Below are 24924 nucleotides of genomic sequence, written 5' to 3' on the forward strand. Positions count from 1 at the left end.
GGTAGCTAAGGCCCCTTCCTCAGGCATTTCATTCACTGATAAACCAAGCTTTCTCTCATTGCTGTTTGTTTACACTGCAAGAAATTTGCTGCAAAAGAAAAAAAAAATAATGTGTGCTGGCTCAATGTAATACGTTGCGAAAAAGGAGAACCATAACTAAATTACTGTAAAACTTTTTTTTTGGATCAACCTTTTTACTGATCAAGTCTTATTTTACTGAAAAATCGTCCAAATATGATTGGAGCATCCCTAGTTTCAGGGGCCAAGGGCAACTGGTCAGTGTTTCATCATGTGTCTGCAGTTTCAACATCTTACCTAAAGGAGGGATTGGATCTGCCTCAAAAGCTTACATATTGTAATCTTTTTAGTTAGCCAATAAAAGGTGTCATTTTTCTTGACTTCTCATGTGGTCACATAATACTTGATAAATAATTTAGTGGACTGTCGAGTTTAAATGTTTAAAGGTACTGACAGACATTGTGCATAATGTGTAAAGCTTGTCTCAACCTTTAGATATTTTTTTTGTAATGTTGAAGCTGTTTAAAATTGTACAAACCATTGATTTATCCATTCCAAATTCAGCACTTTAAATTTAGACTTTTCCAATTTCTCACTCAGAAATTATTTCTTTATGTCGAAGTTAATCAACTTTCTCATTCTGTTTTAGCTCATTGATAAGCTATATAGCAGAATAACTTGAAAAAAATATTTTCACTGCTAAAGGTGCAAATAAGCAGACAATTGAACTGATAAATGAACCTTACAAATGATAAAGATAATGACTGACACTCTAATCGAGACAGGAAGGCCGCGACATGTCATGCGTGTGCTACATTGTCTGATAGAATTCCTTCGTTTCATTGTAGCATCCTGATTTTATTGCTAAAAACTGCTTGATGAAGCATACCAGACTGTACAAGCATTTTTAGGGTGCAAGTTAAGTAGTAGAAACCGTGTTCTGCAATACAATAACTCTCTGCAGCTTCTACCTCTTTCCAAATGCTCTTTGTCTGCTTATATGGTATACAATGGAACATTTTATGGAACTTTGCTTAGCAGGGACCTGTTTTATCAGGGAAGTGTGAGAGCACACTGAAGGAGGCGGACGTGCCTAGATGCCCTATACATATGCAGTAAGGCAATTTAATTTTAGACATTGTACTGTTTGCACTGTCATCCAGGGTAAAACCAAACCATTTGCAAACAGCAGAGCTAAACACAGTAGTGTCTGCACTCTGTTTTCGCACATTTACTATATCTAACCTACAAAAGTACCATATCACTGTCTAACCACTATAGAAAACTATGGTAAAATATTAATTGAAAAGCTGCTGTACTGATAAAGATAATCATGGAATTATCAAGAAATTCTCAAGCCACTACTGTAATTATTTCGATTTACAAAGCTGCTCTAATTTGACTATAGAAAACATTAGGGTACTGCTGTTTAATATGAGAAATTTGATTTGTGTGATCTGCCTACGTAACATGTGTGTTCTGCCCTATATGTTTTTAAGGGACGCTTTTTGTTGGACTGTTCATCCCACTCCCCCCTTGTCTCATCATTCATTAACACATCTGTTACAGTGATGTTACGAACACCCATGAAGCTCTCTTAAGGCATGCAGGTCACATATGAAATATTTAAATACAACCCTCCCCTCAAGCATCATGTCAAACAGATCTTTAAAGTTCATGAACTCCAGGGTGTGGTCAGTTGTGGAGCATGACAATCTGGATCTCTGTCTATGTGCATTTCTCATCATGTTCTGACCCTGGAAATTGCTCACTTAAGTGTGATTACTTTAGGTCTTTTGTAAATGACATTCAGGATTATCTGGCATCCTGTCAAGAGTAAGAATGGTTCCTTCCCAGTAAGCAAGGCCAGAGTGGAAGGACAAGAATGGAATGGTGCCCTGACCAGGTAGGGAATTGATCCCGGCGGAATTGATCCCTTGCCAGGAAGGGAAGCTAGAAAAATGGAAGGACCTGGGGAGGTGGCCTTTATAGAATACATCCCCCCCCCCACTCCCCATGGAATGCTGGGAATCATAGTCCCAGTGTCTGCAGCATGCCATGGGTGCCACCAGTGGGAGCTATAGGGATGAACCATCCCTTCTTTTCAGAAACTTCCACCTGACCTGGAAGTACCTCCTCTGGACCTTGTTCAAACACCGGAAGTACTTCCAGGGTCCAGTTTAAAATGGAGCCCTCCAATTCACCTCGGGAGTGGGAGTTGGAAAACAGACAACTCTACTTGCATTGAGGAAGAGCAGGAACCTGTGACAGCGTTTGTGTCAGTTGTGTCTAGGTTTTGGGGCTCAGTGATGCTCAATGTTGTCCACACTTAGTATACATTAAGCAACAATTGTGTAACACTCTGCTGAGTTATGCTTTGTAAATTACCGTTTCTTATTTATTGGCTTGGTTGTTCACCTGTAAATACCTATATGTTTCTTTTGAATATTTCTGTTTACAACAAGGCACATCCAGTAAAATCGTTCACGAAAGCATATCCTTGTGGCTTTATGTGGATGTGCTAAGTTGTTTAAGCTCTCTGCAGCTGTGCTGCTCAACGGGGGAGTTCAAAACCACAGCATACAGTGGGCAAAATATTAGGTCTACAAAATGTTTTATCTTTATCAAATTAAACAACACTGTTAAAGTTTGGAAAATATTCACAAATAACTGTAGCACGGTATAGTTTATACCACTGGCTATTTTGCTAACAAAATGAGTGTATAAATCTAATGATTTCAGTTTAAAAATCACCATTATCTTTTCAAGTGATGGTTTCCCATATGCTTTACCTTAAATAGCTGCAAATTTGTACTATACTTGATGTTGGCTACATACAGTTAAGTGATTTCTAATTCTAATCTAATATTTCTGATCTTTAGGTATACATACAGTACGTTTGAACAAGTTTCTTACTCTATGACGATGTTGTAATGTCCAGCTCTTTTCTATTTTTACATATTGTCGAAGTATGGATTGTGACCAAAAAAGAGTTGGGGGTTCACAGCAGGATTTCTAAAATAAAACAAATGCTTTAAAAGTTAGAGTTAACTCTTTTAGGGCGGACGTTGACATTTGTCGACAGGAGGAGTTAAAGTCAGATGTCGACTTGGGCGATAATCAGCTCTTAAGGTAAAGGTAAACTAAAGGTAGTTCACTAAATTATCTTGCTTGCAGGAATGTTAGACTTATTGACTTGACGTCTAACCACTGCATGTGTAGTAAGTAGAGAAGAGCAAACAATGGCAAAAAAGGCAACAGACCTCCGGCGAGAAAGTGAAACAAAGGCACAAAGGAAAATACACTAGACAACATTTTGCATATTGTCGCTGAGCTGCACTGTGATGTGTCAGATTCCCAGTATTGGGAGAAGTGATCTGGAGATTGAGATTTGAAAACAGCGAGGTCCCCAGCTGATCAGGATGTTGAATATGTTCATATAGCCGACATACAATCTTTGTATGGGAGGACCACCACTTACAATGACAAGAGATACAAAGCAGACTGAGTCGCACTGCAACTGTTGCTGCCACCACCAGAGTTGGAAATATCTGTGAATTCATCCATCTATAATGAGAAGTACTTGCACTTACTATATTCAAGAACCTATGTTCTAATATCTTGGGCCATATTGCTTATTCTTCTTTGGATCGTATTATTGAAGAGAGGTATTGTTCTGAGCTTCTCAATCTCTTTTTCACCAACCATTATTTGCACCATATCAACAGCTGTCGGTAAAATCAGATTTTTGGCAATTATATGTGGCTTACTGGCTTTTTCAATGCAAAATGCAACTCAATAACATGTTAGTAAAGCTTTTTCATTAGTGGTAGTTGCTGAAGTAAAAATGGCTTGCTCCATGTAGAGGTTAGTTTAGCTTTCTTTCAAAGAATTCCACAGGAGTATCTTGTCTGGATGTTTGGTATTTAAATGTTTTGACGGCTTCATATTTAATTTTGAGAACACGTCTAAGACAAATTGCACACAGGGGTTTATTGGCAAAAACAGTAAAACCATATTTGAGATGCTCATCACTGTACAATCCATTTTTCTTTTTATTCTGGTCATTGCCAGACATAGAAGGTTCCATTGATCTTTTTAAAATTTTATCTAATCTTTAACAAAATGGGTATATAGTCATATGAAAAAGTTAGCAAACCCCTCTTAATTCTTTGGAATTTTGTTGATCATTGTTTGAGCTTTCAAAGTGGCAACTTCCTTTTATAATATGACATGGCTTATAGAAGCAGTAGTATTTCAGCAGTGACATTAAGTTTATTGGATTAACAGAAAATACAGTGCATTAGGAAAGTATTCACAGCACATCACTTTTTCCATATTTTGTTATGTTACAGCCTTATTCCAAAATGGATTAAAATTAATTTTTTCCCTCAGAATTCTACACACAACACCCCATAATGACAACGTGAAAAAAGTTTACTTGAGATTTTTGCAAATTTATTAAAAATAAAAAACCTGAGAAATCACATGTACATTTGTATTCACAGCCTTTGCTCAATACTTTGGCGATGCACCTTTGGCAGCAATTAGAGCCTCAAGTCTTTTAGAATATGATGCCACAAGCACGGCACACCTATCCTTGGCCAGTTTCGCCCATTCCTCTTTGCAGCACCTCTCAAGCTCCAGAAGATTGGATGGGAAGCGTTGGTGCACAGCAATTCTAAGATCTCTCCAGAGATGTTCAATCGGATTCAAGTCTGGGCCACTCAAGGACATTCACAGAGTTGTCCTGAAGCCACTGCTTTGATATCTTGACTGTGTGCTTAGGGTCGTTGTCCTGCTGAAAGATCAACCGTTGCCCCAGTTCGAGGTCAAGAGCGCTGTGGAGCAGGTTTTCATCCAGGATATGTCTGTACATTGCTGCAGTCATCTTTCCCCTTATCCTGACTAGTCTCCCAGTCCCTGCCACTGAAAAACATCCCCACAGCATGATGCTGCCACCACCATGCTTCACTGTAGGGATGGTATTGGCCTGGTGATGAGCGGTGCCTGGTTTCCTCCAAACGCGACGCCTGGCATTCACACCAAAGAGTTCAATCTTTGTCTCATCAGACCAGAGAATTTTCTTTCTCATGGTCCGAGAGTCCATCAGGTGCCTTTTGGCAAACTGCAGGCGGGCTGCCATGTGCCTTTTACTAAGGAGTGGCTTCCGTCTGGCCACTACCATACAGGCCAGATTGGTGGACTGCTGCAGAGACTGTTGTCCTTCTGGAAGGTTCTCCTCTCTCCACAGAGGACCTCTGGAGCTCTGGCAGAGTGACCATCGGGTTCTTGGTCACCTCCTTGACTAAGGCCCTTCTCCCCCGATTGCTCAGTTTAGATGGACGGCCAGCTCTAGAAAGACTCCTGGTGGTTTTGAACTTCTTCCATTTACGGATGATGGAGGCTACTGTGCTCATTAGGACCTTCAAATCAGCAGAAGTTTTTCTGTAACCTTCCCCAGATTTGTGCCTCGAGACAATCCTGACTCGGAGGTCTACAGACAATTCCTTTGACTTCATGCTTGGTTTGTGCTCTGACATGAACTGTCAACTGTAGGACCTTATATAAACAGGTTGTGTGCGTTTCTAAATCATGTCCAATCAACTGAATTTACCACAGGTGGACTCCAATTAAGCTGCAGAAACATCTCAAGGATGATCAGGGGAAACAGGATGCACCTGAGCTCAATTTTGAGCTTCATGGCAAAGGCTGTGAATACTTATGTACATGTGCTTTCTCAATTTTTTTTATTTTTAATAAATTTGCAAAAATCTCAAGTAAACTTTTTTCACGTTGTCATTATGGGGTGTTGTGTGTAGAATTCTGAGGAAAAAAAATGAATTTAATCCATTCTGGAATAAAGCTGTAACAACAAAATGTGGAAAAAGTGATGTGCTGTGAATACTTTCCGGATGCACTGTATGCAATAGGCATCATAACAAAATTAGACAGGTGAATAAATTTGCCACCCCAATAGAGATATTACATCAATACTTAGTTAAGCCTCCTTTTGCAAATATAACAGCCTCTAGACGTCTCCTATAGCCTTTGATGAGTGTCTGGATTCTGGATGGAGGTATTTTTGACTATCCTTCCATATTCTTCCATACAAAATCTGTCCAGTTAAGTTAAATTTGATGGCTGCCGAGCATGGGCAGCCTGCTTCAAATCATCCCATCGATTTTCGAAGATATTCAAGTGAGGGGACTGTGACTGCCATTCCAGAACATTGTACTTCTCCCTCTGCATGAATGCCTTTGTAGATTTCGATCTGTGTTTTGGGTCATTGTCTTGTTGGAATATCCAACCCCTGTGTAACTTCAACCTTGTGACTGATGCTTGAACATTATCCTGAAGGATTTGTTGATACTGGGTTGAATTCATCCGACCCTCGACTTTAACAAGGGCCCCAGTCCCTGAACTAGCCACACAGCATGATGGAACCTCCACCAAATTTGACAGTAGGTAGCAGGTCTTTTTCTTGGAATGCAGTGTTCTTCTTCCACCATGCAAAGCGCTTTTTGTTATGACCAAATGACTCGATTTTTGTCTCATCAGTCCAAAGCACTTTGTTCCAAAATGAATCTGGCTTGTCTAAATGACCATTTGCATACAACAAGTGACTCTGTTTGTGGCGTGAGTGCAGAAAGGGCTCCTTTCTCATCACCCTGCCATACAAACGTTCTTTGTGCAAATTGCACTGAATTGTAGAATGATGTACAGATACACCATCTGCAGCAAGATGTCTTTGGAGGTGATCTGTGGGTTGTCTGTAACCATTCTCACAATCCTACGCATATGCCACTTCTGTATTTTTCTTGGCCTGTCAGACCTGGGTTTAACAGCAACTGTGCCTGTAGCCTTCCATTTCCTGATTACATTCCTTACAGTTGAAACTGACAGGAATTTAAACCAGGTTTAAACCTCTGAGATAGCTTTTTGTAGCCTTCCCCTAAATCATGATACTGAACAATCTTTGTTTTCAGATCTTCTGAGAGTTGCTTTGAGGATCCATGCTGTCACTCTTCAGAGGAGAGTCAAAGGGAAGCACAACTTGCAATTGGCCATCTTAAATACCTTTTCTCATGATTGGACACTCCTGTCTATGAAGTTCAAGGCTTAACAAGCTAATCCAACCAATTTGGTGTTGCAAGCAATCAGTATTCAGCAGTTACATGCATTCAAATCAGCAAAATTACAAGGGTACCCAAATTTTTGCACAACCAGTTTTTCACATTTGATTTAATTTCATACAACTAAATACTGCTTCAACCTGGGTTCGCTTCCCGGGTCCTCCCTGCGTGGAGTTTGCATGTTCTCCCCGTGTCTGCGTGGGTTTCCCCCTGGGTGCTCCGGTTTCCTCCCACAGTCCAAAGACATGCAGGTTAGGTGCACTGGCGATTCTAAATTGTACCTAGTGTGTATGTGTGTGTGCATCCTGTAGTGGGGGCTGGCAACCTGCCCGGGGTTTGTTTCCTGCCTTGCGCCCTGTGTTGGCTGGGATTGGATCCAGCAGACCCCCCGTGACCCTGCAGTTAGGATATAGCGGGTTGGATAATGGATAGATGGATGGATGGATAAATACTGCTTCACTAACAATCTTTGTTCGAAAAAACACCCCAGTACTCAGATGTTCCTAGGAAATGAAAGACATACCACTGTTATCTTTTTTGTTTAAAGTAGAGTAAATTATGCAGGCGGAGAGGGGTTCCCAAACTTTTTCATATGACTGCAGCTCATACTTATCGTACAATATCATACTTGTCACCAACTAGCACAGTTTGGAAATGATGCCTCATTACACATTGCTGCTTATATAAATTAAGCCAAACAGAAATTTCAAGACGACTCCAGTGCCATCGAGTAACGATGAAGCCATTAAAAATAATTAGCACAAGCTTTCTCGAATGTGGTGTAGAGTCCAGGAAATACAAAGAACAAAGGCAAGTTGTGCCAATGGGTAACAAATGGCACCAGTATTTCTACTGTTTGATAATTTTACCGCCAGTCAGCTCTTTACAAAGGGGTTAAGTATTGCCGTGGGAGGGGGTCGCAAACAAAATTCTCGCTCAAAAGTGTGTTGAACCTTAAAAAAGTGTGGGAACCACTGGTCTAATCTATATGCACATTATGTATGTTGCCTTAGGTATACTAGAAATAAATGTTCTTGAGCAAAGGTAACAAATACACCAAACAAACCTTGCTGCTTCATAGTTTATATGCCTAACCTAAAATACAAACAAAGCAACAACTTTAAAGCATCATCAGTGTTTACATTGGTGTTGTTACACAAGTAAATTTAATGTACATGCCCCGTAATTTGTTGAAATACTCCCTCTGTTAGTGCACTGATTGATATGGACAAATTTATTCTAAAATCTTTAAGATTAGTCTTATAGAGGTTGGAAGCATGCGCTGTTCTCTCGTTGCCACACCCACCACACACCAAACCAGCTGGATTAGGATCCGAGTACAGCAGGTGGCACCAGAGTACAACACTGGAGCAAGTTTTTTTTTTAAATGGCGGCTGGAGTACCTACCTGTAAATTGGAGGACCTGCTTGCTGGGCTGGATGTAGATTAAACATCATACCCACGACGAAGCAATTACAGGTTAAAGGCCTTGCATTTACGGGATTCAAACCGACAACCTTCCGATAGCCGGCACAGATCCCTAGCCTCAGAGCCACCACTCTGCCCTATGTCTGCCCTAGTCTTATGCTAGCTTAATATGTTTTATGTATTAAATATGTGGTAACAATAGATAACACTGATCTTAAGATAGTTGCACTAACTTCCTTTCATTGTTTTAAGTTTACACAATTATAACATGTAACTTGAATTGTTAGGAAAATGCTTATTTTCATTATTGCTACTATTGGTAGCAATGTTCAGGCACTGTGATTAAAACCGTACAATTTAAAATATACATCCATTTTTGTAACCCATTTGTCCATGGTATGGTAACAAGACAGCTGGATCCTATTCCAACAAGCGTTAGGTAAAAAGTAGAAACAATCCGTGGTCACGGCACCAGTTCATTGCTGGATGACAACACATAAACAACACAAGAACCAATTTAACAATGCCAGTTCACTTAACCTGCATGTCCTTGGGCTATGGGAGGAAACCGGAGCACCCAGAGGAAACCACACAGGGTGAACATGTAAACTTTACACCGGCAGTACACAGGACTTGAACCTCATTTTCCTTGTTGCAATGGGGCAGCAATACCACTGCATCACTGTGCTGCCCCACAATTTAAATATCATATTTCAAAATACAAACAACCTCAGTCCCTAAAGTCTACACTACACCCTCCAATAGTACTCTTCCATGACATGCACCTCATTCACCAGATGGTACTTTATTATCTCCTCCACAGATATTCCTCATTAGCAGCCTTAATGCCACCTACAGATAAAATGCAATATTAGAAACAGACTAGTAAAGTTTATACATTGTTGAGTGGAAATTAACAAAAACAACTAACAGTCAATATATACATTCTATAATCAGAATCTCTGCTGTAGAAGAAGAAAAAAAAAAAAAAAAACATTTTTCAGTCCAGCTACACTATTTCATATATAGAATAAAACAAGAGGGCCAAGTGATTCCATAATCTGAACTACATCAGTATGTCACCACTGCAGTGTTTGCTTTTCAGTGCAGCCATATCAAATCTTTCAACTTTTATGAATGTAAATGTCTAGAAAATGATTTTCACAGATGAGGAATTTCTAACTTGGATATTACTACTGAAGTGGTTGGAATGCATCAATTTGTGAATGAAACAGAAGGCGGCTACTCATTCTAAGGCACTTAGAATGAGGTGGTACCTGCAGCCGATTCAGGTAGCATACAGGTAAGCCAACTCCACCAGGAAGGCACACTGGCAGAGCTCTACAATAGACCTCCAGCTGGCTACTGGGGTGCATGTTTTTGTCCAAACGGTCAGAAACAGACCCCATGAGGGAGGTATGAGAGCCAGAGGTCCTCTAGTGGGACCTGTGCCCACACCCCATCACCAAGCAGCTCAACTGGCAAACCCCAAAGAATGCCACAAGAATTGCCAGCTTCACCATTGGCATTCCATTCTCTTCACAGATGACACCAGGTTCACACAGAACAAATGTGACAGACTTGAAAAAGTCTAGAAACGCTTGGTGAACGTTTTATGAGCAGTGTGGTAGTGGGTAAGGGATAGTCTAGGGAGGTATATCCTGGGAGAGTCAAAGATCTCCATGTGCTAGGCAATGGTACCTTGACTGCTGTTAGGTACCGGGATGATATCCTCAGCCATTTTCAGCCCTTTCAGTGGTGTAGTGGGCCCTGGGTTCCTCCTGGTGCAGGTCAATGCCTGGCCTTGTTTGGCCAAAGTGTGTAGGCAGTTCCCTGGATGATGAAGGAATTGATGCAATTGACTGGCCCACACATTCCCTAGACCTGACTCCCACTGAGAATCTCTGGGAAGTTATGTATCAGTGTATTTGATGCCGTCAAGTAGCACCACAGACTGTCCAGGAGCTCACTGATGCCATGATCCAGGTTTGGGAGGAGATACCCCAAGAACACCATCTGCCATCTCATCAGGAGCATTATCAGATGTTTTTGGGAGTACACACAGACAAGTGAGGCCAAACACAATACTGAGTCACATTATGAGCTGCTGTGATGAAACTCATGTAAGTTGGATAACAATTGAGTTCAATTTTTGACTGATTTTTGGCGTGAGGTAGAATTCAGCCCTCAAAGTATTGGTGATTTTGGTTCCTACTGACCGTTAAGTAATTTTGTTCTCCTCAAATTACACAGCACTTACTCAGTAAAGATTTTCCACTTGAAAACTTATTTCATTGAGATCCAATGTGTGATTTTTTTGAGCAGTGTAGTATATATCATCAGAGTATGAGCCCAAAGTTTCCTATTACAGTTGGCTGGGAAGGGTCAGTGCTACATATGACAACAGGAAAAAATATCCGTTGTTGGCTATGTGGTAAGGGAACATAATTGTACAATCTGTTAGTGGCTTCTTTCTGAAACAAACAAAAACCTTTAGAAATGTTAAGAGCACAGAGTGTGACACTTATTTCCATAAGGTACAACAGACGCCTGCATGACTGATCATGCTGGACTGTAAAGAATGATTCGGTATCAGTTAAAACAGCATCACTAATGTGTCAATTTAAAGGTTTTGGCTCCAGACAAGGCCTTGAGCTAGAAAGCAATCCTAGTGATCAGGTTATGGATGTTAACGTCATTAAGATTTCAAGTTTTACTAGAATTTAGTAAATTCTGTTGTTAGTGAGTTTTGGTGAAGTGAATATACTGTATTATTTAGACAAATATATTTACAGTCATGGCCGAAATTATTGGCACCCCTGGAATTTTCCCAGAAAATTGTTGCAATTACAAATGTTTTGGTATACACACTTATTTCCTTTATGTGCATTGGAACAACACAAAAAAACAGAAAAGCCAAATCTGACATCATGTCACACAGAACTCCAAAAATGGGCCGGACTAAATTATTGGCACCTTTTCAAAATTGTGGGTAAATCGTTTTATTTCAAGCATATGATGCTCGTTTGAACTCACCTGTCGCAAGAAAACAGGTGCTGGCAATATAGCAATCACACCTGAAGCCAGTTAAAATGGAGAAAAGTTGACTCCACCTTTCTGTTGTGTGTCTGAATGTGTCACATTAAGCATGGATAACAGAAAGAAGAGCAGAGAATTGTATGAGGACTTGAGAACAAAAATTGTGGAAAAATATCAACAACTTCAAGTCCATCTCCAGAGATCTTCATGTTCCTTTGTCCACTGTGCACAACATAATCAAGAATTCACAACACATGGCACTGTAGCTAATCTCCCTGGACAGAAGAGAAAAACTTGATAAAAGACTGCAACAAAGGGTAGTCCGAATGGTGGATAAACAGCCCCAATCAACTTCAAAACATATTCAAGCTGTTCTGCAGACTCAGGGTGCAACAGTGTCAGCTTGAACTATCCGTCGACATCTGAACGAAATGAAATGCTATGGCAGGAGAGCCAAGGGGACCCCACTGCTGACACAGAAACATAAAAAAGCCAGACTGGAGTTTGCCAAAATGTACTTGAGGAAGCCAAAATCCTTCTGGGCGAACGTCTTGTGGACAGATGAGACCAAGGTAGAGCTTTTTGGTAAAGCTCATCATTATACTGTTTACAGAAAACAGAATGAGGCCTACGAAGAAAAGAACACAGTACCTACAGTCAAACATGGTGGAGGTTCAAAGATGTTTTGGGGATGTCTTGCTGCCTCTGGCACTGGATGCCTTGACTGTGTGCAAGGCATCATGAAATCTGAAGACCACCAAAAGATATTGGGGCGCAATGTAGGGCCCAGTGTCAGAAAGCTGGGTCTACGTCAGAGGTCATGGGTGTTCCAGCAGGACAATGACCCTAAACATACCTCTAAAAGCACCCAGAAATGGTTGAAGACAAAGCGCTGGAGAGTTCTGAAGTGGCCAGAAATGAGTCCGGATCTAAATCCGATTGAACACGTATGGAGAGATCTCAAAATTGCTGTTGGGCGAAGACGCCCTACAAATCTGAGACCTTGAGCCGTTTGCAAAAGAAGAGTTGTTGGAAATTCCAGTTGAAAGGTGTAACAAGCTTGTTGATGGTTATAGGAAGCGCTTGACTTGTTATTTTTTCTGAAGGGTGTGCAACCAAATATTAAGTTGAGGGTGCCAATAATTTTGTCCAGCCCGGTTTTTGAGTTTTGTGTGAAATGATGCAAGATTTGGCTTTTTTTCCTCTGTTTTTTTGTGTTGTTCCAATGCACATAAAGGAAATAAACATGTTTATACCAAAACATTTGTAATTGCAACAATTTTCTGGGAGAAATGGTGCATTTTCTGGGAAAATTCCAGGGGTGCGGATAATTTCGGCCATGACTGTATTTAGGATAATTCAGTTTGATGCTATTGATTCTTTATTTTCAGTATTCACTATACATTGCAGTTTGACTCAGAAACATACACATAAAAATGACAGTAAATGCACTTTTAAGAAATATATTAAGCCTGAGAAAGTTAATGTGTTAATTTTTGTAATTAATGTGGCCTATTTAACACGTTAAAAAATATTGTTGCATCCAATACTGACAACAAGGCAATTGTATCAGAGTGTTTTCGTCAGGGCGACATTTTCATGTTTTATTTTATATTTATATTATATATATATTTATAATATATATATATAATAAAAACACATTACAAAACAAGCGTGAAAAAGTATGAACCTAATTACATACACATCCAGTACCATATTTATACACTACCTTAAATATTATTTAAAAATTTCAAATTACATGTTTCAGAACACTTTGCCATATAGCTGCAGGGGAGTGGGAGGAAGTGGGGTTTATGGCAGTTCTGGAGCAATACTTAAAAGAAACAAAAGGTAAAAATTATGCTCTTTTTTATATCATGTTTCTGTAAGAAGATTGAATCAATGTTCTCTCACATATGTGCAAATTATGTTTTCTTTGAGTGGCACTAAAACCAAAATAAGTCTGTAGTACCTCTGTATTTAACTTGCCAATCTGCCAGGTAGCTTACTGGGCTTATTGTCCTAATATAATTGACAAACTTCTAAAATACAGAAGTGTAAGGATTATCCCTATCCTTGTTATCTTTGCTAATTTATGCAAAGAACTATCCAAGTAATGCCATTTTTAAGTAAGATAGCTGATACAAATTTGCCAACAGCAAAAAAAAAAAAAAAAAAAAAAAAAAAAAAAAAAAAAAAAACACAGCACGTCATGGGCACATTTTACCAGCTAGTTAATCCGTTTGCTCGCTCGTACTGGAAGTCCTATACGACACACCTCTCGTTGCACAGCAGTTGAAAAACTCTTGTTTAGAGTATAATTATAAAGTTGTTCATGGTGATGAACAATTGAGGATGACATTTGCAGAGTTACAGTATATAAATATATATTGTGACAAACAGAGGGCGTGGTCGTCCTCTTGAACCCTCTGACTTGACTCCAGACACCAGGTAAAAGTCAAAAATATTATTTTTATTTGAACAATAACGTTCACAAAGCACCCTCCACTCCACAATACCCATAAATCACCAATAATCAATCACTACAATCTATTTGAACAATAACGTGCACAAAGCACCCTCCACTCCACAATACCCATAAATCACCAATAATCAATCACTACAATCCTCCACACTCCCAGACGCGTTGCCACCCTTCCACCCAGCTCAGCTCGCCGTCTGGGATTTCCCATGGTCCTTTTATAGTCCATTACCCGGAAGTGTTTACAACCCCCCAGTACATGTGACTTTCCATCACTTCCGGGTCAGGTAAAGTTCTCTTGTTCTTCATCCCGGAAGCACGTCATTCCTCCTGTCGCTGTGACTAAGACATACTTCCGGAGCGTAGGGCACGTAATAATCCTTGGGCCTCCCTGCAGTATCCTCTAGCGGCCCCCATGGTATCCAGCAGGGCGGTGGATAAAAACACCATTGTCCAGGATTCCCTGCTGGCCTTTGGGGTACCTCCACGCTGCAGGGAGAGCTCCACCTGGCGGCTTGGGGGTATTGGCCGGGATGAATGGCCGGCCATATTCCACAATATTATATAATTTATATCTTATATTTTATATATGTAACAATGCTTATTTTACATTATTGTTTTGGGAATTGTGTGTCATGTGTAAGAATAATTTTAGGGTAACAGAATTCATCTTAAGGAAATAGCATAAGGGCTTAATAAATGTCAGAAATCTGTTCAGGCATACCAGGAAACCAGATAAAGGTCAAGTGAACAACAAAATATACACTGAAATATAAGAATTGGTTTAGGAAAATACTGAGATGGTCATATAAATAATGTACCTGAAGAAAGGTCGATGTAATATACAAAATGTACTGAAGGATGACTAGGAGATGACTAAGAAATCAGCAGATGTCCTATAAACAACAATGGACAATTGTTATATGTACAGAAACTTCAAGGATGGTGGCGCAAATCAAAGATGTAAGAACCACCAGAATATAACAGACTTTTAATTTTATATACATCATTTGGGTGTAAACCAATGCACCAACCAGAATAAAATGTATGCATTGATTGACATTGCATGCAAATTCAGTAGTTTATATGAACCTCTGTTTTCTCTGATCATTCTGACCATGCTGTAACAGACGTCTTTTGAAGAATGCTCCCTCCAAGGCATTTTTGCTGAGGAGTAATTAAAAGTTGCAATGAACAGCTCTTCTGCAGCCTGATAACTGATTTGTCCCATTAGGGGATGTTTTTATTCTTTAATAAGATGTTAAATTTCTACCAAAGTCAGCAGCATCAAAAGGGCACACAGATTGAGTTAGCTATGTACGCTTTTTTGACACTGAAAATGATACTACAAAAAAGGGACCTCAGGTTCAGTAAAATGGAACTGAATCAAGGGCAAAATGTATTTTTAGGGAAATGGAGAAGTATTTAAAATGTGTTGTTAATACAACTGTTAACCAAAAAGCACAGCAATGCAGTAGAAAACTGTTAATTTTATAAAAATTATAAAAGTGCTGATAGTAGGAGTGATATTTTGATAGTAAAGATATTACAGAAAGACAGACCAAAAATTTCAAAGAATTACTTTAAGGATGGCAATTAACATAGGGAACAGTGAAAGTATAACTAAACAAGAATAGAAATAAAAGAGCAGGAGGAGGAAAAGAAATTGGCATCTCCAAAAAGAGGAGAAAGTAGAAGATACAACCAGTGCCCCACAAGCTAACAAGGTGCCAGGCGCTAACAATGTAGTGACTGAAATAATCTAAATGGGTGGGTCTGAAATAGACCTTGCTTGTTTTCCTCTCCTCCTCTGTGATCTGGCCATATCTTAATTATAATGTCAAAACACTATACTGTCATGATTTGTTTATGTTAATCAAACTTAAGTTGCACTGTTTATTGTATATTTATTTCTGTTCTGTGTATATTATTTATATATTATATATATGTAAATGATGAATGATTAAAGTACCTCTGTGCATTAGAAATATAAATTTGAGCAAATGCACCAAGCTCATATTCACTGAAGAGTACTATACAAATACAAAATGAATACTTATACCATTTGTAAATAAACAGAAAATATCACCTGTTACTTTTGTTCCAATAACTAAAGGAAGGGGAATTTCTTCAGGAAGATCTTTGAAGTGCGAGACATCTGTGACTTTCCTTTGTTGGAGCAACCTGATTTTATGCCTCTTCTGTTTCAAAGCTGATCTTTCTTCTGCAAAAAATGCTGCTGAACACCTATATAAGAAGGGATAATATGCAACTGCATTAAAATTCCCAATTATCATCAGAAATAATAATAATAATAAAAACTGATCTTTGAGGTGCACAGCTTCATCAAGAAATAGCAACAGTTCTGAAAATAACTGATTTTCAAATCACTTCTCCACAGCACATGTTCAATATACAGTAGAGTCTCGCTTATCCGACAGACGGGCACACAGAACGTCTGATAAGCGAAAATGTCGGATTAATGGGAGGTGTTAAGAAAAAGCCTATTAAAACGTCAAACTATGTTATAATTTTACACATTACAAACCTAATAATCATATTTTACAACAGAAAAAATTAACTGAAAAAATTTAGTTACAGAATTGTCTGAAGTTAAATACAGTATGTACTGTACTTAAAAAGTTCAGTCCTGTGATGATTTAAAGAAATTTTTGATCGTAGTCTGCTTTCCCGACGAGTGCCGTTTCTTCGCTGCCAAGTCTCGGCATCTTTGCAGCATCATTATGTCGATTCCTGTAGCTTCCTCTCGTTGCTCAATGTATTTAATTGCAGTTTCTAGAGCCGTAACTCCATCACTCATATAGTCAACATCCGTACATGCGTATACTGTTTACTACAGCATTGTAACTGCGCGTTTGTGTGTTTGTGCTGTGATATGCGTGCGAGTCCCCGTCTTCCACCCGAAAACACGAAGCTGAGTCTCAGTACTTTAGCAACACCAGCTTTATTCAGCTTGAAACAGCAACAGCGCGGTTATTTATTATAGCGGGATCTGCCACTCTCCTATACACAGATAGCAGTCAGGCAGGGTCATGGCCAAGCAGTACTGTGGCCTGCGCATTTATAATGTTCCTTGTATCACCCATCAACGGCAGGAGCTTATAGCATGTCCGTGATCTTTTCGGATTCACTTTTATGGCGAACTGCTACAGCGCTGGGAGACTGCAATTGCTTTGGGACGCTCTTCCGCGTGTCATCCCGCTGGGTGGAATCCCACAAGAGTTTAGAAACTTATTCACACCAGCCATGATTCTTTTCAAAGGTAAAGTGCAGGTTAATTTGTTTTATGTATTTTTACTTTATATTTTGTATTAATCATTTTTATATGAATAGTTTTGGGTTGTGGAACGAATCATCTGAGTTTCCATTATTTCTTATGGGGAAATTCACTTTGATAACCAGTGCTTTGGACTGCGAGCATGTTTCCAGAACGAATTATGCTTGCAAAACGAAGGTTCCACTGTAATTAGCTGCAGTAGAGTCGGGAGCAACAAAAAATAGACTACACTCACGCTCGCAACTTGCAGTTCTTGTTGCCAATTGATGCATTTTTTTTTGTGTTTTTTTGTTGTGGTGGGACATCGGATAATACGGAATGTCGGATAAGTGAGACTCTACTATATATGCATTTAGTAGCAACTTCTAAACTTTAAATCTGAAACAGTACGTAAAGGTATCAATATGGAAACTTGATAGAAAGCTTCAAATATACAAGTAAACTAAGATATTACAGACATGAAAACTGAAGAAAATATTAAACATGAGTTAAATATTTTCAATCATTTTATTGGTTTTTGCAGTGCAATTTTAAAATGTGAATGGTTCAAATTATAGATTTTATGTTTGAAACAACCACAGACATGGCCTTTCAACTCTCCTAGAACAATTCATTTAAATTTTCAAAATTTGTGGAATATTGTAAATATTTTTAGAGCTACAAAAGCAAACACCACAATTTCAGCATTTGCTACAGTTGTACCCAGAGAAATGCCCTAGAAATCTGCAGCAAAATCAAGCATGTTATAATCAACTTCTCTTTCCATATAACAGCTTTCAACGTTATCACCAGAATTGGATAAGTGGGATAAAAATATTCACAGAAGAATGGATGGGTGTGTATTGCAGTAAAGAAAAATAGAAAATAAAATGTGGTTTATATATTAAAAATCTACACCACAGCTGATGCCTTAATTTGAGATATTGTTCAGATGATAAACTTAATATATACAGTATAATGACTTCACAATGGGTAAGAAGAAAAAAGGTGTTCTAGTTACAAAGATTTTACGATAACTGAGGCATAGGACCATAGTTAAAAATAAAACTCTAAAACTAGATTGCAGCAACTGTTACAAATAATCCAATGATGCTCAAATGTTTTAGAATGGTTAATCACATCAATAGTTTTTTTTCTTGGCACAAATGTGCACAATTTAAAAGACAAAGTTATTATGAGTCAGATTGGCACATTACATGCTAAGCATAATATAATTTTGTTACAGGTTGTTTCAAAGTATTATAGAATTTACTTGTCATGAGCAAAATGTATATACATTTGGATGTGTAAAACAAAAACATTTGAGAACTTTTTGACAATAAAACCATTTTGTACTCTGAACATCTGGAAATGCCGTAAAGCAATATACTTGTTTTACTTCCACTGTCCACTTTTAGTCCATATTATAAAACATACCAAGATATCACCCTGCTAATGAAAGGACTGTTTACTGAAGACGCCCATCTATAAACTTCACAAGCCAAAGTTCAAAATAATAGTTGGGGTTGGTTGGGGTAGGGAGAAATCACCTCTTTTAAAATGTTATTTCAGAAAATGCAAAGAAATATTTGCACGGATATCTCAGTAAGTAAATTGCAGTTGTTTCCTCTTTAAATCAACAAAAATAGAATAAAACTGCTTTATGACCAATCTTTCATTTGTTATTTTAATGGGGTAAATTTGAAATTTAAATGCTTTTTCACTATAACAGTCACTTAATCTGCTGAGTACAGCATCATAACCACTAAATGCTCTATATTGCTGCTGCCTGCATATAAACAAACAAAGACTTAAACAGGAAAAACCGGTTTACAGGAACATCTACAAATGGGTCAGTGAAGCTGAGGGGGTCTTACAGGACTGCTTTGAAACAACTGATTGGGAGATGTTTGAGGATGCAGCTGATGGCAACATCAATGAATTCACAGACTCTGTCACAGGATATATCAGCAAGTGCATTGACGATGTTGTCACTAAAACCACCGTTTGCATATATCCTAACCAGAAACCCTGGGTAAATAGGGAGATCCGGGCTAAGCTCAAGGCGCGGACCTCTGCCTTTGGCTCAGGGGACTCTGATGCATACAAAGCAGCCAGATACGACCTCCGGAGGTCCATCAAGAAGGCCAAACGGGACTACAGGGACAAAGTGGAGTCAAGCTACCACAGCTCTGACACCAAGCGCCTGTGGAATGGACTGTGCTGCAACACTGACTATAAAAAGAAAAACACAGTCAGTGTTCAGCCCACTGCATGTCTTGCAGACGAGCTCAACACTTTCTATGCTCGTTTTGATGCAGCCAACAAAGAACAGGTGCTATATCCTCAAGGGGGCAGTGAGTCTGTCACTCTGATCCTTGAAACGTCTGATGTGAGAAGGTCCTTCAAAAAGGTCAATCCTCGCAAAGCTCCGGGACCAGATGGCATCCCAGGCCGTGCTCTCAGGGCGTGTGCTGACCAGCTAGCAGGTGTGTTCACCAAAATTTTCAATCTCTCCCTGAGGCAGTCAGTGGTCCCCACTTCCTTCAAGGCATCCACCATCATTCCTGTCCCAAAGAAACCGGTGGTCTCCTGTCTGAATGACTATCGCCCGGTTGCACTGACATCGGTCATTATGAAGTGCTTCGAGCAACTAGTCAAAGGTTACATCTGCTCCTCCCTCCCTGACACGCTGGATCCTCTCCAATTTGCTTACAGAGCAAACAGATCGACAGAGGATGCCATTGCGCTAACAATAAACATTGCCCTCACCCACCTGGAAAGAGGAAATACATATGTAAGAATGCTGTTCATAGATTACAGCTCGGCATTCAACACCATCATCCCCTCAAAACTCGTCTTGAAGCTTGACGACCTTGGGTTGGGGACGACCATCTGCAGATGGATTTTCTCTTTCCTCACAAACAGGTCCCAGGTGGTGAGAGTCGGCAAACACACATCCTCATCACTCATTTTAAACACAGGAGCGCCGCAGGGCTGTGTGCTTAGCCCCCTCTTGTATTCCTTGTTCACCCATGAATGTGTTGCAAAACACGGCACAAACACCATCATCAAGTTTTCAGACGACACAACCATCATAGGCCTTATCACTGACAATGATGAGACGGCCTACAGAGAGGAGGTGCTGGCATTGAGTAATTGGTGCCTAGATAACAACTTGTCTCTTAACGTCAGCAAAACCAAGGAGATGATTGTGGACTATCGAAAACAACAAGGCAGAGAACACCAGGCCATCTACATCAGTGGCATAGAAGTTGAAAGGGTCAACAGCTTCAAGTTCCTCGGAGTAAACATCACCAAGGATCTCTCGTGGACCCTTCACATAGACACTGTGGTCAAGAAAGCTCGCCAGCGGCTCTACTTCCTGAGGAGGCTGAGGAAGTTTGGCATGAATGCCAACATCACCTCAAACTTTTACAGGAGTGTGGTCGAGAGTCTGCTAACGGGCTGCATTACCGTCTGGTATGGGAGCTGCTCTGCCAGCAGCCGGAAATCACTACAGAGAGTGGTGAAGGCAGCAGAGCACATCACGGGCAAGAGTCTTCCTGCCATTGAAGACATTTACCTCCATCGGTGCTTGCGTAAGACAAGCAGCATCATAAAGGACCACAGCCATCCAGCACGCCAGCTGTTCTCCTTGTTACCGTCCGGCAGACGATACAGGAGTCTGGCTGCTCAGACTACAAGACTTAAGAACGGCTTTTACCACCAGGCCATTCGACTCCTCAACAGCAACACCTGAACACTTACACACACTTACATTACATCTACACTGCACTACTCACACACAAACTGTACCTGCACACACTCTGAATACTGACTGGAACATGCATCTGCACTTTATGGAATATGTATCTGTACTTATAAAACATTATCTGTGCAATAACTGTCATTTGTACTTGCTGCTCATTCAACTCATATTGCTCTATAACTTCTTTTAAAACATACACATTTTATTTTATATGACTTGTCTATTTTTAACTTGTAATCTTTTTTTTAAGCTTTATTGGATCTAGGCTGAGTGACTTGTTTTTCTCGTCATACACATTTCATTGTATGTTGACCCTGTATTAACCTATATATGACAAATAAACCTAAACCTAAACCTAAATGGGCTCTTCACTTTCTTACAGTCCTATTCATGTCTTGTTGTTTCTTGTCTGCAATTTCTATTGTTTTCCATAAAATATGCCTCCTGTTTATGACACATATTGAAGAAGGAGGCTGCTGAATTTTGACTGTACAATTTTATCTGCCCTTATTTATATTCTCTCCTCACTTTTGAATTTCTACAGTAGTTATTCTACAGGGGCCCTACCTGTATTGCAGATAAGTCGCACCTATTTTCTGGCCCTCATTTGTTAACCCTTCGGACTAAGCTGGTATTATCTTTTTTAGTAGTGCTCCATTTCTCTGCTTCTGTATTTTTGCACAATTACTACTGGACTATAGCTCTGGATTTCATTCACTGTTCTTGTTTGGTCTTTGACAGAAATTACTTTAGTTTGCTGGACCTTTTTACTTTTTCTGACTTGAGCCAGAAGTGGCAAAACTTGAAGTATAGTGTTTCTGAACTAAATGGTTCTGCAAGATTGGGCTAAAATTCCTCAATAATCATATGAAACTGATACTGAACTATAAGAAGCATCTGGTAATAGTTTTTGCAGCTAAAGGTGGCATAATTGTTATGTGTAAGGAGGCAATTATGTTTTCACATTGCGCCAGCTGAAACTGAATAACTTTAATCAATAAATAAATTACATACAGTGGCATGCAAAAGTATTCAATACCCTGGAAAGTCATCATAATTATCTGCATGACAAAACATTCAAACATACAATTTATCAATTTTGTTTTTTTAATGTGAACTCTTATGCGGTAACACCACATTTATAAAGTGAAACTTTTTTGATTGAATTTATAATACTGCATGTAACAATCAAGTAAAACTTATCAAAACTAAATTCAATTCATCCCCCACCCATGAGAAAGAGAGGAAGGCTAACAGCAAGAGTAAAATTTTAAGAGTAGTCAAGAGGGAAAGAAGTCCTTCTCCCACATATAAAATGCTTATTCTAAAATGTTATTGATTAGATCCTGCCAGGTTTAAAAAAAATTAAAGTTAACAGATCCTCTAAGTGAGAATTTGATTTTTTTCCAATTTCAAATAGTACAGAACATCAGTTACCCACAGACTTAAATGAGGTGGACTTGGATTCTTCCAGTTGAGCAAGTCAAGTCTATGTGCTAACAGCAAAGTTTGTTTGTCCTTCTCCATTTTAAGCCCATCTGGGAGTACACCAAATACAGCTATTAACGGATTAGGAGAGATTTTGACATCAAGGCAGTCCGATAGGCATTTAAACATTTTTTGGCCAGAATGATGGGTCACAGAATTTTGTGGCTCTGATATATACAGTACCATATCATCTGCATATAGAGAAATTTTCAGTTCCAGTCCTTCTCTGAAAATCCACTTTATCCGATAAGAATTTCGACAGTGGACCGCCAGTGGTTCAATGGCGACTGCAAATAGCAGTGGTGACAAGGGGCAGCCTTGTCTGGTACAACGTTCTAGTTTAAAGTAGTCTGAATAAATGTTAATACAAACGGAAGCTTCTGGATTGGTATATAGTAGTTTGATCCATGCACAAATGTTCGGGACAAACCCAAATTTCTCTAATGTAGTGAAAAGGTATTTCCATTCAATCATGTCAAATGCTTTTTCTGCATCCAATGATAATAATATTTCTGGGGTGTAGCCTGCAGTCTTAACAGCACTTACAGAATTTCAAAAGATCTCCGGTCTCAGAATTAATCTGAATAAAAGTGTGCTCTTTCCAGTGAATTCAAGCACACAATATTAGATTGGACACCTTCCCTTATATCATCGCAGATTAGTTTAAAATACCTAGGGGTAAACATCACAAGTAAACATAAAGCTCTTTATCAACTAAATTTCACTGTCTGTATGGAAAAAATTAAGACTTGCGTAGATAGTCAACCCTTCATCTCACTCTAGCTGGAAGAATTAACATGGTTAAGATGAATATTCTTCCTGAGCTACTTTAATTTATTTCAAAACATACCAATATACATGATTCTAATTGCTTAAAAAATTATTAAACAATAACCTCATTTTTTTGGAACTCAAAACACCAACATATCCAAAGAGCGACCCTGCAAAGACCTAAGGCAGAAGGTGGCATGGCTCTACCCAACTTTCACTTTTATTACTGGGCAGCAAACATACAAGCTATAAAAATTTGGATACAAATAGATGAACATACACTGGCTTGGTCCGCAATGGAAGGAAAATCCTGCAGTACTTCTTTATATTCTCTGCTTTGTGCCCCAATAAATGCAAGTTATCGGCAATATACTAATAACCCAATTGTGCTTCACTCACTCAGAATATGGAACCAATGTAGAAAGCATTTTAAGATGGAGAATCTTTTACCTGTGGCACCTTTGCAAGAGAACCACCTCTTTCAACCCTCGCAAACATATGCAGTTTTTAATATCTTGAAAAGATTTGGGATTAAATTGCTTAGAGATCTTTATATAGACAACATCTTTGCATCCTATGAACAATTACACTCCAAATTTAACTTTCCAGCCACACATTTCTTTCACTATCTTCAAATTAGGAACTTTGTTAAACAGAACCTGCCCGATTTTCCTCATCTTGCACCCTCCTCCATGTCGGAAAAAATATTGCTCAATTTCAAGGACTTAGACACCATCTCTGCAATATATAAAATTATCTTGCAGTACCTCCCTTTTAATGATCCAAGAGGACAATGGAAAAAGATCTCTTAATATATCAGGAGTGGAAAATAGCAATGCAGAGACTTCACTTTAGCTCCATATGCGCAAAGCATACAATTATTCAACTCAAAATTATATATTGAGCACATCTGTCTCGCCTAAAACTGTCTAAAACGTTTCCAGGGCAAGATCCAACCTGCGAACGCTGCAATCAAGTCCCAGACTCACTGGGTCACATGTTCTGGGCCTGCACCAAATTAACATCATTTTAGACGAAACTTTTTAAGTGCCTCTCAGACAGCCTTGGTGTCACAATCCCTCCTAACCCATTAATGGCTGTATTTGGTGAACAAACTGATTGCATTCACTACACTTTTGGCACGCAGACTTATTTTGCTAAACTGGAAGAATCCTAACTCTCTTCTTTTAAGTCAGTGGGAAACCAATGTTTTATACTAATTGAAATTGGAAAAAAATCAAATAGTTAGAGGATCTGTACAGAATATTTTCAAAACCTTGCAGGATCTAATCAATAATATCTTAGAATAAGCTCTTAATGGCACAGAGGAAGCAATTATCTCCACATTTCTTTTTCTTCTCCGATTTATCTCTATTGCCCTATTAAACTCATCAATTTAGGTATGTCTACAAGCCTTAAGTTTTACTCTGCTGGCCATGCTCTCTCTCTCAGGGTGGGGGCGACTTGTTTTCAATCCTATCTTTTGTAAAAATTGATCTATTTGTATGGAATA

General features: G+C 39.1%; 1 protein-coding gene across 3 annotated transcripts in view; it reads right to left on the minus strand.

Annotated features, from left to right (window-relative positions):
• Positions 1–24924, minus strand: part of lin9 (lin-9 DREAM MuvB core complex component) — a 322562-nt gene that overhangs the window by 121561 nt on the left and 176077 nt on the right. For all 3 annotated transcript variants that reach the window (XM_051924272.1, XM_028797293.2, XM_051924273.1), the window contains exon 7: positions 16193–16350. In XM_051924272.1, coding sequence (XP_051780232.1) covers positions 16193–16350 — 158 coding nt within the window. The remainder of the gene's footprint in view (positions 1–16192; positions 16351–24924) is intronic.

The sequence above is a fragment of the Erpetoichthys calabaricus genome, chromosome 3 (genome assembly GCF_900747795.2).
Source record: "Erpetoichthys calabaricus chromosome 3, fErpCal1.3, whole genome shotgun sequence".
In the NCBI taxonomy this organism is placed as follows: Eukaryota; Metazoa; Chordata; class Cladistia; order Polypteriformes; family Polypteridae; genus Erpetoichthys; species Erpetoichthys calabaricus.